Raw genomic sequence first — 18,205 nt, forward strand, 5'->3', positions numbered from 1 at the left:
CTCCCTTTGTGTTTCCTTGTATTGTGCGTGTTGGTAATTGTGTTTCATTCACATCCTGTTTCGTAGTTTAGCTTGCAGACTGTCTTCCTGTTGAGAAACTCTGGCTCTGAAGCTGAAGCCGTGTCGCAGGGAATGAGAAGAGAGCCACGAGTGTTCATCAAGAGTTAAAACTAAATGTGGAGAATCACCAGTTAAACACTGACTGATTAAAAGCTGTTAGTGCTGAACAAAAAAAGGTTTAAAAAGGTTTTTATTTTCTATGCATACACAGAGTTAAACAGAAGACAGATTTTTCATCTTTAGTCTCAATGATGAGGGTTTTCTTACATCTGCACAGCTGTTTGACCATTTAGCAACAGCAGGAAGGAAAAACTCTTTTAACAGGAAGAAACCTCCAGCAGAACCAGGCTGAGGGAGGGGCGGGGCCATCTGCTGCGACCGGTTGGGGGAGAAACAGGACAAAAAAACTCTCTTTCCTTGATGAACATTACCCTGAATTCTGCCGTTGCTTTTTACAATTTAACTTCACCAAACATTCAAGCGATCACTTCCTAGGTGAGGGAGCGATGTGTTGCATTTCCTGTTATAAACTGTCCTCTCTGTCTCTTCAGCTCATCATGGACACTTTAGAGCCCATCTGGTCCACCTTCTCAGGGATTTACACCCTGGCTGAAAACGTGAAGGCCAACAAAAAGCGCTGCCAGCGGATTTTGGTCCGAGTCAAAGCCCTCGAGGATGTGGTGAAGTCCATCACAGAGTTCTCTCCAGAGGTAAAGAAAGCCGTCGAGGAGCTGATCCTAACTCTGGAGTCAACACAGAGGCTAATTGAAAAATACACGGCAGCCAACTTGGTGGCGCGCATCCTGAAATCGGGCAGCCACGGAGAAGAGTTTGATACGGTGAGCGAGCGGCTCAACGATGCTTACCAGGCCCTGTGTCTAGCTCTGCAATCAGAACAGAGCAAGATGCTGTACGAGGTGTTTAGACAGAGAGAGACAGAAGACGAAATGGACGGGAAGGAGGACGACACGGAGATGACCAAATGTGAGGAGAAACTGAATTTGTCTTTAGAGACGTTCAAGCAGAGCTCTTTAGTGTTTTGATCCTGGTTCACCAAAGCGGATTCTGTTCCTCTCAGTGTTTCCACACTTAGAATAAATCCTGTTAGAGCGTTTGGACCAGACTCAGAGTTTGTGTTTCTCTCTGTTCTTCAGTGCTGATGGACTACATGAAAGAGCAGCAGGAGAAAACCAACACCATACTGAGACAGCTGGACAAAGTGGTGCAGATGTGTGAGTACGACATCGCTGAGCGGCCCTGCGCAGAGTTGTGTCATAAACAAGTCTGTGAATGGTGACTTACTGACAAAACACACATCTTATGTTGAGAAAGTGGGATTTATCATTGGAGTCTTTATCTTTTTTGTTCACAGTGAATAAGCCCAGTTTCAGCAGCGTGGCTGTGCGACAGATTAAACCAGATGAACTGAAGTATCAACATCCCAAAAAGCCCTTCAAGACAACAGCGAGCTGCGAGCTCTACAAAGGAGAATATCAGGGATTCCCAGTGGCCATCAAGAGATACCTCGACCCCATGAACACCAGTGCACGGTCAGTGCCACAGTTCAGCCCCATACTGGGAAGAAACACAGGAAAATAGTCCTTCCCATTAGAAAATAACACACACATTCACTTATATGCTGTTCCAGCTCGGGCTCCCAGTGCTCTCTGTGTCCTGCTGCATTCACTGCCATCAAACATTTTCTCCACATCCAGAGACGTGAAGTCTATTTTCAACAAGGAAGTCGACACCATGAAGCAGTTTGAGTCGCCCAACATCCTGCGAATGTTTGGAATCTGCATCCAGGATGAGAACGGTGAGCGCGTGAACACAGAGGTGCATATTTTTTGGAACGAGCACTTGTATTTGAGCCAAACCTGAAAAATTAACTGCAGTGCATGAAAACGAGAGCGTCAGCCAAGACTTTACACGTAGATAAGAAGGGTTCAAAAAAAGAAAGAAGGACAGATGAAAACAGAAATCCACAGCAGGGGCTAACCCTAAAGTGAAAACAGGAACGGACAGACAATACTAACACATTTCATCAGCTTAGTCGTACCTGGCACAGAAGGAACGGACTTCATAGCTTGCTTGGTCACCAGTGATTTCTTGGCTTGAACCACAGGGTGGGCCATTTAAATGGATACACCGTAATAACATGGGAATGGTTGGTGATATTAAAGTCCTGTTTGTGGCACATTAGTATATGTGAGGGGGCAAACTCCTCAAGATGGGTGGTGACCATGGTGGCCATTTAGAAGTCGGCCATCTTGGATACAACTTTTGTTTTTTCAATAGGAAGAGGGCCATGTGACACCCATCCATCCATCCATCTTCATCCGCTTTATCCGAGGCCGGGTCGCGGGGGCAGCAGCCTAAGCAAAGAGGCCCAGACCTCCCTCTCCCCAGCCACCTCCTCCATCTTATCCGGGGGAATACCAAGGCGTTCCCAGGCCAGCCGAGAGATATAATCTCTCCAGCGTGTCCTGGGTCTGCCCCGGGGCCTCCTCCCGGTGGGACATGCCTGGAACACCTCACCCAGGAGGCGCCCAGGGGACATCCTTGTCAGATGCCCGAACCACCTCAGCTGGCTCCTTTCGATGTGGAGCAGCAGCTGCTCTACTCTGAGCCCCTCCCGGATGGCCGAACTTCTCACCCTATCTCTAAGGGAGAGGCCAGCCACCCTTCGGAGGAAGCTCATTTCTGCCGCTCGTATCCGCGATCTCGTTCTTTCGGTCACTACCCACAGCTCGTGGCCATAGGTGAGGGTAGGGACGTAGATCGACCGGTAAATTGAGAGCTTCGCTTTTACACTCAGCTCCCTCTTCACCACGACGGACCGGTGCAGCGTCCGCATCACTGCAGCTGCAGCCCCAATCCGTCTGTCGATCTCCGGCTCCCTTCTCCCATCACTCGCGAACAAGACCCCGAGATACTTGAACTCCTCCACTTGGGGCAGGAACTCATCCCCGACCCGGAGTGGGCACTCCACCCTTTTCTGGCTGAGAACCATGGCCTCAGATTTGGAGGTGCTGATCCTCATTCCCGCTGCTTCACACTCGACTGCGAACCGTTCCAGTGCGAGCTGGAGGCCCTCACCTGATGAAGCCAACAGAACCACATCACCTGCAAAAATCAGAGATGAGATTCTGAGGCCACCAAAGCGAAAGCCCTCCGCCACTTGGCTGCGCCAAGCTCTTGCAAAGGTTGTATAGGGAACGAATGGCCTGTAGCAATGGGCCAGACACCCCATATTCCCGCAACACCTCCCACAGGACACCCCGAGGGACACGGTCGAATGCCTTCTCCAAATCCATAAAACACATGTAGACTGGTTGGGCAAACTCCCATGCACCCTCAAGTATCCTCGAGAGGATAAAGAGCTGGTCCAGTGTTCCGCGACCAGGACGAAAATCGCATTGTTCCTCCTGTATCCGAGGTTCGACTAACGGACAAACTCTCCTTTCCAGCACCCTGGCATAGACTTTCCCAGGGAGGCTGAGGAGTGTGATCCCCCTGTAGCCATGTGACACATCCAACTTATTGGAAACCTCAAGGCCACTGGATATTTGAAATTGCTACATGATGATGTGTTTCCCTCTTCATGCACTGAAGCTGGCACGTTCCCTGAGTTCTTCCAGCAAGATGGTGCACCACCACATTATGGGTGCTAGGTCCGAGCATTCCTAGATGAACAGTTTCCTGGAAAGTGGATTGGTCGTCGTGGGCCAGTTGAATGGCCCCCAAGGTCTCCCGATCTCACCCCCTTAGACTTTTATCTTTAGGGTCATCTGAAGGCAATTGTCTATGGTGTGAAGATACGAGATGTGCAGCACCTGAAACTACAGATACTGGATGCCTGTGCTGGCATTTCTCCTGCGGTGTTGCTATCAGTATCAACTGAAGCATGCGTGTCCACGTCAGGGGGGGATCCTCACGGTGGACCAGAGTGTCTGTTACACGCTATCCCCACATATAAATACGTGAAAACATCACAGATAAATACACTCAGTGACAAACCTGTAATAACTTGTCCTTGTGTCTACTTATAGGACCCAAGCCTCAGTTCTTCATCATCATGGAGTACTGTGAGAAAGGAAGTCTTCGCCAGGTTCTGGACTCTGACCTCACTCTGACCTGGATCAGGAAAGCTCACATGTGTTTGGATGCAGTACGAGGACTCTATCGGTCAGTGTGTCTGCTTTATTACAGATTCTAACCTAAACTCCAAACAAGTTGGGACCCTGTGTAAAATGTAAATGAAGACAGAAGGCAACGATCTGCAGATCTCATCAGGGTCAGAGTTATTTTATCTACAACAGCACACAGAAAAAGTTGGAGGCTGGAACAGTAAGTGGTGCTACGAGGAAAAGATGGAGGAACATTTTGCACCTAATCGGGTTAATGAAGAGGCGAGGGACCATCCCGCTCGTTATCAGTGCTTCGTTCAAAGTCTCTGATGGGTTGGGGATCGTATCAACGAAACTGGCAGCTGGCACATCTGGAGAGGCTCCATCAATGCTGAAAGGTATATACAGGCTTTAGAGCAACATATGCTCCGTCCAGGGAAGGCCTTTATGTTTCTGCAGGATGATGCTGAACCACAGACTGCATCCGTTCCAACAGCACGGCTTCTCAGTAGAAGAGTGCAGGTGGCGACGCGGCCTACCAGCTGAGAACATCTGGAGCATCGTGAAACCAAACAGAACGAAGGAGACCCGGGAGTGTTCCTCTCCCAGAAGTACGGCAGCCTCAGTTCACACAAAGTTACAGGCTGTTGTTAAAAGAAGAGGAACTCTACACAGCGGGAAACACGGCCCGACTTTTAGGAGATATGTTCCTGCCCTCAAGTTCAAAAGGAGCCAATACTTTTTCTTTGCATTGTAAAGTTTCTCAGCTGAAACCTTCGATATGTTTTCTGAGTTCTGTGAGTAAAGTTTGAGGTCTGCAAATCATTGCATCTTCTTTAGAGTTGGGCAGCTTCACAGTGACCGTGTCGTTCATAGAGTCATGTTGGTGATGATGACTTTACCTGTCGTATCTTAGACTGCACAACACAGAGGAAAAATGGAGGGTTCACGGGTCCATCAACAGCAGCAAGTTCCTGGTGACTAAAGACTACACCGTCAAGGTACTGAAGGCAATGCATGCTGGGATTCCTTGCAGCTGAACATATTTGCTTCATGTGACGGTTTGGTTGTCGTTTCCAGCTGGGAGGTTTCAGGCTGTCGAAAACAGAGACGTCTCTGAAAAGGCAGACGGAGGACAGAGCCGTGAGGTCGCTGTGCTACCACTGTCCCGAGAAGTTCCACGACGCCAGCTTCAGCTACTGCAAAGAGTGGGAGATGTACAGGTGAGACCCCACGGCTGTGGGTCCACAGAGGTGTGCTCAAAGGCCCTCAATCATAAACTTTCTAAAAGATGGACTTAGCTTGTGGGTCTGAAAGTGAAGCTGATGTAGAAGTGACTTACATGTGCCATCGGAGCGAGACTCCTCTGGTTGGGGGTTTGTGTGAAAACAGCTCCTGGCTGACCTCAGAACACTTTACTGATTTCAGACCTGCTGTGGTTTGTCAAATGATCAAATTTCCTTTTGAACTTGTTTCAGTTTTGGAATCATCCTGTGGGAAATTGTAACCTGTAAGAATCCTTTTGAAGGTTTGTGTCTAAACTACACTCACTGCAGATTTAAACTAAGATTTGGAGTCCTCTCCATCGACTTCTCCTCCTGACGTGTCTTCAAATGTCTCGTAGGTTTTTCAGATGAAAAAATTTATCAGAAGGTGTATGAAGAGAAGTATCAAGAGCCGCTTCCTGATGACTGTCCTGCAGAACTGGGACAGCTGATCAACGAGTGCCGGGCCTACGACTGCTTCCAGAGGCCATCAGCTGGAGGTGAGTTCAGTTACTCTGTGACTGAGTACATGTGATTACTGTTTCTGTTCATTATTACAGTCTTGATATTTTCTCCTGTGCAGTGCTGCTGGATAAACTGCGCAGTGTGGTGACACAACTGGAGGAACAACAAGACTGATTAGAATCATCCTGAAGAGGAAACACAACGTGTTGATTTTAACTTTTGTTAAACAAACATTAATCAATACCAAATTCAGGGAGTTGAATGAAAGAGTGCTGCCTCGAAGGCTCATCCTTCGCTCTGTGCTGTGTGTGATCAACCCAAACAGCTGGAAGATTTAGCTTTGTTTGTTCTGCACGTCTCTGAATTTCAACTGTTTCAAAGATAAATGAGTGGAAGTCTGGACGCTTTGCAGTCTTGGAAACATTTTGTTCTTTGTGTTAAAACACTCAAACCACCTTTTTCTGGCAGAACCTCACAAACACCTCAAAGATCCTTCAAACATCTGCGTCACAGCGTATGAAACAAGTCGCTCCAACCTCCTGTGGCGGTGTCAAGTCAGACTTAAACGTCGCCAGCTCTTCTCACGGCTGTCCTGAACACTGCAGCTCAGATTTCACGTGAAACCAAAGAACGACCTCCCCGCTCAAAGCCGTTCCCTTCATCGCTGTAACGACACCTGTTGAAACAACTTGCAGGAAAATGATTTGGTGCAAAGTGCCAAAAGCTGAACTTGGTTCCATTTGCTAAATGAAAAACACTGGTGCAGCTGCCACCTTTCATTTAAAACATCTCTGCTTTTTAAAATTCATCAACCAAACAATTCCTCAGTCTCACATTAGTCATCTCCAACTCTTTTTCTGCAGATTAAATCGATTCTGCTCATTTCCACCTTAAACATTTGAGGCCAACCATCCAAACCTGCTCGAGCAGCTCTGAATGATTCAAAATAATTACACTGGACCCCGGGGCTGGCCCTCAGACCAGGAAGTCCCGTCTGGTTTGATTATCGGCTAATTTTAATGAGAACATGACAGAAAAGCAGCAGAGACCGGCTTCAACGACACTGAGAAACAAAAACAACACCAAATGTCATTTGTCTGAATCGCAGGTTTATTCTTGTTTATTTGGGTTTAAATTAAATAAGGCACATTCACATCATCATTAAGACTCGGCTTTGACATCCGCTCAGACGAAGTTCAAACATAAAGGTGGTTCCTGTGTGAGGGAGACAGGAAATAGTGACACTGATGGGAGACACGTTTGCAGCACTCTGCTCGTAACCATCAAATCGACTCTCGAGTAAAACCGTCAAAACCACAAATATGAAACATTAAACAGCAGGACAGTCGGCTGTGATGGAATACCACAGTTTGTCTTTTTCCTCTGAAGACGCGCTCGTTTCATCAGGTAGCTACAACCGTTTCATGAAGCACAGAGACCGAAACTTAGAAATTAACCTGACAGAGGGACAAAAATCAGACTGATTTGTTGCAGTTTTCAGTCATTCATCAGGCTGAACAGTCTGAGTCGGGTTTTTGGGATTTGGACTCACAGTTTGTGTTCGATGATGTCATGATTTCATGAGGCATCAAGAGGAAGCTCAGACAGTTTGATTCGGTTCTCGACGTCCTTACTGAAGGTTAATAAACCACCTGAGCTGATGGAGCTCTGACTTCGGACCAAAGACCGTTTAGAAACGCTCGCACTCCACGTTTGTGGCCGCTGTCACGTTTTCTTTGTGCACGGATTTGGTCGAGAGGCTGAAATGCTAAATTATCACCACGGACGTCATAGCATAAAAAACATGGCCGTAGGAAAGTCAACGCTGAAGCGCGTTAAGGTGCATTCGTTCTAACGACCAGCAGGGGGCGACGCAAAAAGACTTCCTGTACAGGAAACCGTGAGTCAGTAACACTTCCTGATGAGTTTATGGCCTCAGCCATGAGGTTCAAGTGTTACATGAGAGTTTGTGAGGAGCACAAACAGTCCACAGGTCCAGTTCAGTGACTGTGACTGAAGCCCATCCTTCTCTGCAAAAGAAGCCACGCCCATCGGTTAAGCGTTACAGTATTCAGATGGACGTCATACGAATTCACTCCATACAGTTTTTCTATCAAACTATAAACGTGGCTCACTCTCCACTCGAGGGGTCAGCGGTGTTAATGTTGGTGCTCAAAAATCATCAGCGCCGGTAAAAAGACGGAAATCCTTCAAACAGCTTGATTTGGAAAATAGCCGGCGGTGGTGTTGGATTAAAATCTGCTGGATAAAAGCTCGCAGCGAGGTTCAGCAGCGGACAGGGAGACACACGGAGCTCCACCCTCCTAAATAAAATAAGATCATCCTGATTAAACCAAAGTAAAAAAGTCAGCGGCACAGAGCAGCAGCACAAACTACAGCGAGGACGTTCAAACAGCAAGAAATGAAATCAGCTTGCATCCCTTTTTCTCCGTGAAGGCTGGAAGTGGAAAGCGCTTTAAACTCAGCTGAGACGTTCGTGTTGAAGCTCAATGTAAAGAGTTCCCCGTGCGAGGATGGTTTGGATCTCGCTCGCCTCTGCACAAAAGCGCCGAGCAGTTTTCAAACATCTGAAAAACAAAGTTCGGAAACCTGTCAGTGGAAAAAATGCAGCTTCTAGTTTATGTTAACGAGTGAGAAGGGAGCGCGAGCGGCGCCGAGCCTGTGCGGGTTAAACCTGATCCAGGTGTCTGAGTCAGGGCCGTCTCTGACGTCCCCACTGACGCAAAACATGGATGGTGCCCGACGCCCTTTCAGTTTGCCTGAGGAGGCGGAAACCTCCGAGCGGGACAAATACAACCCGACGCGCTGCAGTGAGAGGACGTTTGGTTCGTGAGGATCCGGAGTCTCGTGTGCTTTTCTTTCGGCGGTCTTCTTGCTACTCGTGCCGTCTGCGCTTCGCGCTCCCTGCATCACTGTGCGCTGGGTTCTGGCTGCTGATTGGCGTTGCTCTCTTCGACTCTTTCGCTCTGGGTCGGGGAGGGCAGGTTAAGGGGATAAGGGGTGGAGTCTTCATCCCTGTGCTCTGACGGTAAGCCTTCAGCTTCCTCGCCAGGCCGAGGGCGGCCGTCAGAAGAGTCTGCGTGTAAATCTCGGTCGGTCTGGCTTTCGGGGTCAGACTGAGCAGACAGGATGTTTGCGAGCGGGACGTCGGCCGAGCTGTCGACCTGCGATGATGTAGTTGACGGTGTGGACGGCGAGGTCTCGCTGCCCGTGCTGCAGCTGGAGGCGTCGGTGGAGAGCGATTCGGCGCCGTCGGGTAGTTCAGGAGCGCACGCGACGTCTGTCGGGTCAGCCACGGTCAGCGCGTGCGTTCGCTCCGGCGTGTGCACTCCGGTGTCGAGGGTGTGAGAGCGAGCCAGGCGCCGCTCTTTGAGGCTTCCTGTGGGGCTGCTGACCGCCACCGTCTCTCCTCGCCTCAGCCTCCACCTGTCCGGATTCACCTGCAACGAAACGGCAGCAGAACTAAAGTCAGTCCTGCTCCAGACCGGAAACACCGATAAATACCAAAATACATAAGAGAATAAGACGCGTGTACCTGGCTGAGGTTTGGAGAACACCTGGGTGGAGAACCTGAAGAACCCTTCCTCATCTGCTGCATCCTGAAGGTGCAGGTGGGAAAAAGGAAAGAAAAATGGGGCTGAGGGTCGATGGTGGAAGGTTAAAGTCATACATTCATGAGAAATAAACTCTGATATTCTCTCAGACTAAAAGCTGCAAATGTCTGTGAAATACACTCAGAAATAAAGCGGAATAAATCACATTTAGGAGGAATCAACTTTCTCTTAATCTAATCCTGCAGCTGCTTCCTCTAGGGGGCGCCACAGCGCATCATCTGCCTCCATCTCACCCTGTCATCCAGCCCTCTACATCCATGAACCTCCTCTGAGCTCCATCTCCACCCTCCCTCCTCTGCACACGCTCAAACCATCTCAGCCTCTCCGACTCTGATCCATCCTCCTCCCTCCCAACGAAGACCTGAGCATCTTCAGCTCAGCCTCCTCAGTTTGTTCTTCTGTTCTAATCTCAGAATATTCCTGAGAAATAAGACTGAATATCCTCTGAGAATATTCACGAGGAAAAAACAAACACTCGAATACTTTCTAAGAATTTTGCATCGTGAATATGAAAAGATTCAGAAATGTTACTGCGATTGCGCAGAGCAGTCACTGCACGTGTGGTTTGCTTTCCCTTGATGAGTGGGATGGTTTCTTGTGACTGGTGTGGATTCGTGGCTTGTTTGCGGCCTACCTGCTGATGGACTGAGCTAGCTTCTGCTTCCTGCTGTTGGAGTTATCCTGCAGCCTCAGACGCTGCACGAAGGAATGAGCTGAAAGAGCAAAAGCACAGAAACGATCCTGATTACACGGCTGTGGATCACAGTCCCCATTCTAATGAATGAAATTTAAGTAAAGCCTGCTTTGTAGGATTTATTGCTGGTGTTAGTTACCCAGAGCTCCTTTGGGGACGGAGAGGAGTTTGATCGGTTCATCATCAGGGGAGAGTCCAGATGCTTTCTGCAGAGCTCGCAGGATTTCAGTGTTCTGCACGAGATAACAGGAAGATAAGTCTTCAGACCTGCACGACGGTGCAGCGATGAAGAGCTAACAGCTCCAGGAGAACCCCCCAGGAACGACTCCAAAGTAAAAGAAGACGAAGTTTATACTTCTCATATTCAGCAGATCATGGTCCCATTCTTAATAAATACAATTGTGCACCGGCCACTGCAAGGTCAGCGAGCCGTTTAAGCTCTCTGTGTTGGCGCTGAGCTCCAGTTACACACATTTGGATTATTTTGAGCTGTGAATCATACAAAGCTACCCTAGCACAGTCCAAAGACATACATTTGGAGTTGAGCGGGTTTACTTTCATGCTTTCTATGAACTCTGAAGCTTTTTGGGAGCTACAGCTAGCTGAACATACTGGAAGGTGCTGTGCAGTTTCATGCTCATCACATTTTATGATTTTAAAATCATGTATCAGACATCAGCATCGGCTTCAAATTCATTCTGCTGGACTACAAAGGCGGGACCTGCAAAGAGCCCTGATGTCAGCACCGTGGAGTCGGCCTGGTCACTGAGACGGAGCGACGCCATGACGCTGACATCAGGACCCTGTGGGTCCTCAGATTCAGCGTGAGGCACTCCACGACCTTTCCGCCCAGCTCGTAGGCGCAGTCCAGCGGCGTCCTCTGCCTCTTGTTCCTGATGCCAGGAGAGGTTCCGCCCCTCAGCAACAGCTCCACCAGCGCCAGATGCCCGCCCCGCACTGCCTCATGGAGCGCCGTGTTCCCCTGAAGGTTCGCCACGTTCACCAACGCATTACTCTGTGAACACACACACTTTCAGAGTTAGTGTGTGTGTGTGTGCGCGCGTGCGTGCGTGTGCGTGTGTTCACCTGTAACAGGATGGTGGCTGTGTCCAGATTTCCACGCAGGCAGGCGTGGATCAGCGGCGTGTTGCCATAGTGATCCTTTTTATTCAGCTTGGCGTTGCACTCCAGCAGAAACCTCACCACCTAAACATCACCATGACACTCAGAATGACATCATCCTTCACAACGATGACAATAAAATCACTTTTTGCCAACAGACACACACACACACCACTGTAGTGGTCACCAGCAATTAGCCGGGTCCCAGTCAGAGTCACAGACAGACTGTGTTTCCACCGCTCAGCTCTACACGGGCGTCTAAGAAAGTACAACCCCTGCAGAAACAGGCTGCAAGGTGAAATTAGAGAAAGTGACCGTGCAGAATAAACAGCTCACATTTCCCCTCAGTGAGGAGAAAACCTCTGAGCGGCACCTGAAACTGACGCTTGGGGTTGGACTGCTCTTTCTGAGCAGTTTCTCTGCTCAGCGACACGAGCGAAGGAGCGAGCGGACTCGTGCAACAAATGAACTTTAAGTCAGCTTTGTGCTCTGCAGTCCGGCTTTCTGATTGTTCACGTTTGAGTCCGTCTTTGTGCCCATTGCATAACTTCTATTTCCTCTGGGTGATATCCAGAACATCCAACAATGAGGATGCTGTGAACTAAAGCTCTGCTGGTGGACACGTGTCCTGCAGTTTACTGAATCTGAGGCAACATCTTCCAGCTGTTGGTGTCCTGAAGTCTCTGACGTCACTGCCTCAGAGATGATGTTGCCTGTCTTCCTTTAATATTGGCTATAAAATAGTTACAGGATGGGCACCAGTTTGTTTCTGGAAAACAGTGAAGATCTGCAGCCAAGAAGAATCTAGTGAGATTATTTTGATAATACTTGTGCACATCAGGCTAATCTAAGCATGTTTTTACCAAACAGCAGCGTAACCTGGAAATCTGCTGCTGTAGAGCCTGACTTTCTGCTCCTTATGTGACGTGTTCATCAAAATTTGAGTAACTCTTTTAAACCTAACTAACATCAGCCAAAACTTCCGACACGTCTTCCTGACAATGTGGCCAAGTTTTCCATGTTTACATCCTGTGCACGGAAAGCTCACACATTCACTTCTCCCTTATCGCTTACCGGGATGTGGCTGTTCTGGCAAGCCAGGTGAAGTGGCGTGGCGCTCTGGTTGGTGCGGGCGTTCACGTTGGCCCCGTGGCGGATCAGCAGGGTGGCCAGCGGCAAGTGTCCGTGGAGGGCGGCGACGTGGAGAGGCGTGAAACCGTCGACGTTGCAGCTGTTTACGCCGAGAGTTCCCGCCTGCTGCACCGATAGCTGCGGGAAGATCAGAGAGTTTAATGGAAATGGCGTCGCATCCACGCTGCTGCACGGGCCGCCGGCGTACCTTCTGAGTGGGGGCGCAGTTTGGGCACTGACACAGAGGGTGGCAAAGCGGAGCCTCCGACCGTACTTCTCCCTGATCCTCCTCTTCCTCATCCATCCACTCCAACAGGTAACGCACCTGAGAAACAGGATGAGCAGACGTCGTCACGTTTCCCATCGAGGGAACGCGACCCTGAGCGTTCAGCACAAATGCAGAAGACTCACCATCTCCACGTCAGCGTCTGCCACGGCTCGCAGCAGCTTCTCCACCTGTCAGTCAAACACAGAGGCGTCAGACACCAACGTTTTCTTCTTCTTTGGTACTCGGAGCTGCACAGACCTCCATGAACGCTTTCTCAGAAATAACGTTTGACCGATTGATTATTAAGTGACCAAACCGGTTCGTAAGCGGATACAAGTGTGGCCAGAGGGGTCTTCAGAGGCTCTACAGGACTGCTTCAACACCACAGACTGGAACATGTTTAAGCAGGCTGCCACCTATAACAACACCACTGACCTCCAGGAGTACGCAGAGACTGTTACTGCCTACATCAACAAGTGTATTGAGGATGTAACAGTCACGAAAACCATAACTGTCCGGGCCAATCAAAAACCATGGATGACAGGAGAGGTCTACAGGCTGCTGAAAGCTCGGAATGTTGCCTTCAGAGATGGAGACGAGGCAAGCCTGAGGACAGCTAGGGCCAACCTTTCCCATGGCATCAGAGAGGCTAAGAGACAGTACTCCAGGAAAATATCGCATCACTTCAAAGACAGCAGAGACTCACGGAGCCTGTGGCGGGGCATTCAGACCATCACAGATTACAAGCCCCCACCACAGACCTGTGATAGCACTATCCCCCTGCTGAACGAGCTGAATACTTTCTTTGCTCGCTTTGAAGTCCGAAACAGCACCACTGCACAGAAGACCCCACCCCCTCCTGGTGACCAGGTGATGACTCTGTCCCCGGACAGCGTGAGGAGATCCCTCAGCAGGATCAATGCACGTAAAGCTCCGGGTGCTGACAACATTCCTGGTCGTGTACTGAGAGACTGTGCAGTGGAACTCACTGATGTCTTCACAGACATCTTCAACATATCACTCATCCAGGCTGTCGTCCCCACATGTTTTAAAGCCACCACAATCATTCCGGTTCCAAAAAAGTCATCTCCCTCCTGCTTTAATGACTACCGTCCTGTTGCACTTACTCCCATCCTGATGAAGTGCTTCGAACGACTAGTCATGCAGCACATCAAGACTGTCCTGCCCCCCTCCCTGGATCCCTTCCAGTTTGCGTATCGGCCCAACCGCTCAACCGATGATGCCATCTCCACTGCACTCCACTCGGCACTCACACACCTGGACAAAAAAGACTCATATGTTCAAATGCTGTTCATAGACTTCAGTTCAGCATTCAACACTATAATCCCCCAACAGCTCACTCAAAAACTGGTCCAGCTGGGGCTCAACACCTCACTGTGCAACTGGCTGTTGGATTTCCTCACCGGAAGACCTCAAACAGTACGGGTCGGCAGTAACACATCCAGCACCATCATTTTAAACACGGGGGCCCCGCAGGGATGTGTGCTGAGCCCCCTCCTCTTCACTCTGCTGACCCATGACTGCACTCCATCATACAGCTCCAACCTCTTCATCAAGTTTGCGGACGACACAACGGTGGTGGGTCTCATTAGCAACAGGGATGAGACCGACTACAGAAGTGAGGTGAGACGCCTGGCCACGTGGTGTGCTGACAACAATCTCTCTCTGAATGTGGAGAAGACGAAGGAGATTGTTGTGGACTTCAGGAGAATGCACACCCAACATGCTCCTCTGACCATTGACGGAGCGTCTGTGGAGAGAGTGAGCAGCACCAAGTTCTTGGGTGTGCACATCACAGAGGATCTCTCCTGGACGTACAACACCACAGCACTGGCCAAGAAATCACAGCAGCGTCTCTTCTTTCTCCGCAAACTAAGAAGAGCAGGAGCTCCAGCCCCCATCATGTACACTTTCTACAGAGGCACCATCGAGAGCATCCTGTCGAGCTGCATCACTGTGTGGTTTGGAGCCTGCAATGCGTCCTGTCATAGAACCCTCCAACGCATAGTGAGAGCTGCAGAGAGGATCATTGGTGTCTCTCTCCCCTCCCTCCAGGACATTTACAGCACCCGTCTCACTAAAAAAGCCCTTTGCATAGCGGCTGATCCCACGCACCCAATGCAAAGCTTCTTCAAGCTGCTGCCGTCAGGGAGGAGACTGCGGAGTCTCCAGGCCAGGACCAGCAGACTGAAGGACAGCTTCATCCATCAGGCTGTCAGGAAGCTTAACTCCCTCCCGATTCTGCCCCCTCTCCCCTCTCTCCTCCACGGTCTCACTGAACTCTGTCACACACACACAAACACACACACTCTCTGACTCACTCACTGGCCTGCACCAGTTACCAGTCACTTTGTGGAGCATTGGACTGCCATTACCTCATAAGACTTTGTGTTACACTTTCTCTTACCGTACATTACCAAATCTCCATTTGCACTATTTGCCTATTTGCACTACTCTGCCTGGTTTACACTCAATGTCACTTACCCTTATATTGTATATTGTATAGCTTTCTTGTTATATGTAAAATTGTATTTATTTAAATTTTTACTTTTTAATTATTTTACTTGCATTTTTAATCACTTTTATATTTAAATATATTTAAATGTTCATTTGCTATTTATCTAGGGATTGAGAGTAACGCAATTTCTATTCTCTGTATGTCCTGTACATGTGGCAGAATTGACAATAAAGTTGACTTTGACTTTGACTTTGACTTGATTGGTGCTAGCAATGTTGTTGTGTTTCCTGGTCAGCGCTCACCTCTCTGTGCCGGACCCGTTCTCCCTCTGGTTTGACCTCCGAGCCCAGGGAGGAGGTGCTGGAGACGGAGGAGCGGCGGCTGCTGCAGTCTGAGGCCAGAGGCGAGCGGCTGGGAGACTGAGAGACAGAAAAGAGATGCTGAAAACACAACCAGCCTCCAAATACTCCCAATGCTAACATAGTTTAGCTTTAGTGTGTGAATGCAGGTCAAATGTGACCACCAGGGTGAACGTTTCAAACATACGTGGTGAAACCAGAGAGGACGCAGAGTCAACTGCGAACATTCGCTCACCAGTTGAAAAGTAGTTCCAGGTTTCACTGGAACTACTTTTCACTGAGTGCCCCTGTTAAACATGCAGCCGCTCTGTCTCGTGAGGAAACCTTTTTGTATTCAATTACACTTTTGTCACATGGATTTTGACAATATTCACTGTGATGTTGGAGATCTGTCCGATGCAAGCGTGAGTGCAGATGAGACTCACGTCGACGCCGCTGCCGCAGCGCTTCCGGCCGTTCTGAGTGGACTGCAGCTGCATGAGGATCTGCAGGAAGACATGAACACATTCATTTTACAGTATGTGCGCCATGAAACCAATATGTTTCTTTTTCAGGGAGCACCTGAAGCATCTGTTTACATCATTTGAAAAACCTTTATCGTGCAAGAAAGGCTGAGTGAACATGACTCAGAGACTCTGCAGGGCTAAAGTCCAGAGCCTGGGGCCTGATGCAGACCTGTGTCTGCATCAGGCCCCAGGCTCTGGTACTGCCTGGAGCAGAGATGAAACAAACATCTGATTTTAAAGTGTATCTGAAGCTGGTTTAGTGGACAGACTGGAGAAAGGGGATCAGTCGACCTGCCGTCAGCAGCTGATCAGATTAGCTGCTATCCTCATTATGCTACCACAGCTGTGGGGTGAGGGACTCAAACCAGCACCCACACAGTGGAAGCGTCCTCTGCATGTTCTGGCACAATCGAGTGTCGCTGACCTTGGAGTTCAGGGCGCACTGCAGCGGCGACTCCTTGTTCTTGTTGAGGATGTGGGTGCTCGCTCCGTTCTCCAGGAGCACCTGGATGATGCCCTCGTAGCCCCAGCGCGACGCCATGTGCAGCGCCGTGTCGCCTTTGTCGTTCACCAGGTCCAGACGGCACGTTTGGACATCGTAGTACACCAAGGCCTTCACACACTGACACACAGCATTTATTATTTATGAACATGCTGAGTTATTTACTGGAACAGACTAACCCGGTGGGTTCAAACCAACTGGAGCATTTAAAGGATGAAATGTGAGGACATAACAGAGAGAGCGGCGACGTACGTCCTCGTGTCCGTACATGCAGGCGAGGTGCAGCGGCGTGTTGCCGTTGTTGTCCTGAGCCTCCGTGTTGGCCTTGTAGTGCAGCAGCAGCAGCTGGACAACAGAAACAAAGGAAGGACATCGTTTGTTGTAATGTTCTCCTCCTCTGGAGCGTTCATTCGTCTTTATTTAACGACAAGTTTGTTTGGCTGAGGTCAGACAGCTGCGGCTGATCCAGAACACACATTTCAGTCCTCACTTTGGAAACTGGTTTAATGACTTTGTTTGCTTATAACTCATCTGTTTGGATTATGTTAAAGCTTAAAGGTAGAGGTGATGTTTGAACCTGCCAGTTAAAAATAACCAGACTTTGACTGACAGGTGGGTGGAGACACAGGCGGCTGTAGCTGCAGCTTCACCTCAGCTACCTGGAGTCTCTGAGCTGGACCTCTGCACCGTGTTTGTGCTGCTGGAGCCTTATGGAGCATTTTAATGACATTTTTTTCTGATCAATAATATGGCTGCTGTGAGGTCACTGCACTAACAGACCGTCTAAGTTCAGTTTTTTTAATTTAAATCCCAGGATTTTAGTTTTCTGCGCGTGCTCACCGTTACTCCCTGGTATCCACGCTGACACGCCAGGTGCAGCGGTGTGAGGGCGTGGTAGTCTGTGGCGTTCACCTGAGCTCCTTTATGCACCAGTATGTCGATCAGCTGGGACTGACCTGCCACACACACACACACACACACACACACAGGTTAGTTAATACTTTTTATATATAAATTGTGCCTCGCAGTATTAAACAAACTCATGTTGTGTCACTGCGCGTTAGCAGCCACTCACCGCAGTGAGCAGCGACATGCAGAGGAGTGTAACCCCGGTCATCTCTGGAGAACGGCGTGACGATGGACGGGTCGTTGAGCCGCCTGAAACACGGCGCCAACACTCAGAGTCAGTCTACGGTCAATAATGGCTGAACGCGTCAAACAAGGAGCTTATTGGTCAAAGGTTAGAGGGAGCTTTCAGGAAGTAACCAGTGAGGCTCAATCAGACTCTGCGGTCTGATTCTTACTTCAGAGCTTCAGCTGCGACAGGTGGGCGTGGCCGACAGGTGGCGCTTTCTGCTAGGCCTCACTTTAGCTAACAGGACTGCACAGCGTTTGTGGTGCAGCTACATTTTTGAGTATTTTCGTTTTTAATGGGCCATTGCATAACGGTCTGAAATACACACACACACACACACTAAAAGTGTGTGTGTGTGTGTGTGTGTGTGTGTGTGTGTGTGTGTGTGTGTGTGTGTGTGTGTGTCTGGGGGTTTCAGTGGGAAGTGAAAATACAAATGGTTTTTATTCCTGAT

The 18,205-nt window shown here is 49.3% G+C and overlaps 2 protein-coding genes across 2 annotated transcripts in view; one reads left to right on the forward strand and one right to left on the reverse strand.

Moving 5' to 3' along the window:
• Positions 1 to 321: 321 nt before the first annotated feature.
• LOC146666897 (mixed lineage kinase domain-like protein) lies at positions 322 to 7,016 on the forward strand. Its single transcript, XM_085415029.1, has 10 exons — positions 322 to 1,044; positions 1,215 to 1,292; positions 1,433 to 1,610; positions 1,776 to 1,876; positions 4,113 to 4,248; positions 5,107 to 5,191; positions 5,271 to 5,413; positions 5,669 to 5,718; positions 5,815 to 5,955; positions 6,039 to 7,016. Exons 1-10 carry the CDS (start codon positions 567 to 569, stop codon positions 6,092 to 6,094), a joined length of 1,446 nt encoding a protein of 481 aa, XP_085271155.1. The 5' UTR covers positions 322 to 566; the 3' UTR covers positions 6,095 to 7,016.
• Positions 6,997 to 18,205, reverse strand: part of ankrd27 (ankyrin repeat domain 27 (VPS9 domain)) — a 30,502-nt gene continuing 19,293 nt past the window's right edge. Inside the window, exons 14-28 of the mRNA XM_085415028.1 lie at positions 17,692 to 17,774; positions 17,457 to 17,572; positions 16,869 to 16,961; positions 16,539 to 16,736; positions 16,034 to 16,093; positions 15,552 to 15,668; positions 12,914 to 12,958; positions 12,711 to 12,827; positions 12,446 to 12,640; positions 11,336 to 11,455; positions 11,091 to 11,264; positions 10,389 to 10,482; positions 10,190 to 10,268; positions 9,477 to 9,540; positions 6,997 to 9,381 (exon numbers count right to left, since the gene is read on the reverse strand). Coding sequence (XP_085271154.1) covers positions 8,851 to 9,381; positions 9,477 to 9,540; positions 10,190 to 10,268; positions 10,389 to 10,482; positions 11,091 to 11,264; positions 11,336 to 11,455; positions 12,446 to 12,640; positions 12,711 to 12,827; positions 12,914 to 12,958; positions 15,552 to 15,668; positions 16,034 to 16,093; positions 16,539 to 16,736; positions 16,869 to 16,961; positions 17,457 to 17,572; positions 17,692 to 17,774 — 2,086 coding nt within the window. The 3' untranslated portion in view covers positions 6,997 to 8,850. The remainder of the gene's footprint in view (positions 9,382 to 9,476; positions 9,541 to 10,189; positions 10,269 to 10,388; positions 10,483 to 11,090; positions 11,265 to 11,335; positions 11,456 to 12,445; positions 12,641 to 12,710; positions 12,828 to 12,913; positions 12,959 to 15,551; positions 15,669 to 16,033; positions 16,094 to 16,538; positions 16,737 to 16,868; positions 16,962 to 17,456; positions 17,573 to 17,691; positions 17,775 to 18,205) is intronic.

Source organism: Rhamphochromis longiceps, linkage group LG7, assembly GCF_057381845.1.
Source record: "Rhamphochromis longiceps isolate RC_006_pf linkage group LG7, R_longiceps_female_GT1.1, whole genome shotgun sequence".
In the NCBI taxonomy this organism is placed as follows: Eukaryota; Metazoa; Chordata; class Actinopteri; order Cichliformes; family Cichlidae; genus Rhamphochromis; species Rhamphochromis longiceps.

Coding starts and splice junctions, on each gene's coding strand:
- LOC146666897 (XM_085415029.1), top strand. CDS start 567: ATGTGTTGCATTTCCTGTTATAAACTGTCCTCTCTGTCTCTTCAGCTC. Junction 4,249..5,106: donor GCAGTACGAGGACTCTATCG/GTCAGTGTGTCT, acceptor GTCGTATCTTAG/ACTGCACAACACAGAGGAAA. Junction 5,192..5,270: donor CTAAAGACTACACCGTCAAG/GTACTGAAGGCA, acceptor TGTCGTTTCCAG/CTGGGAGGTTTCAGGCTGTC.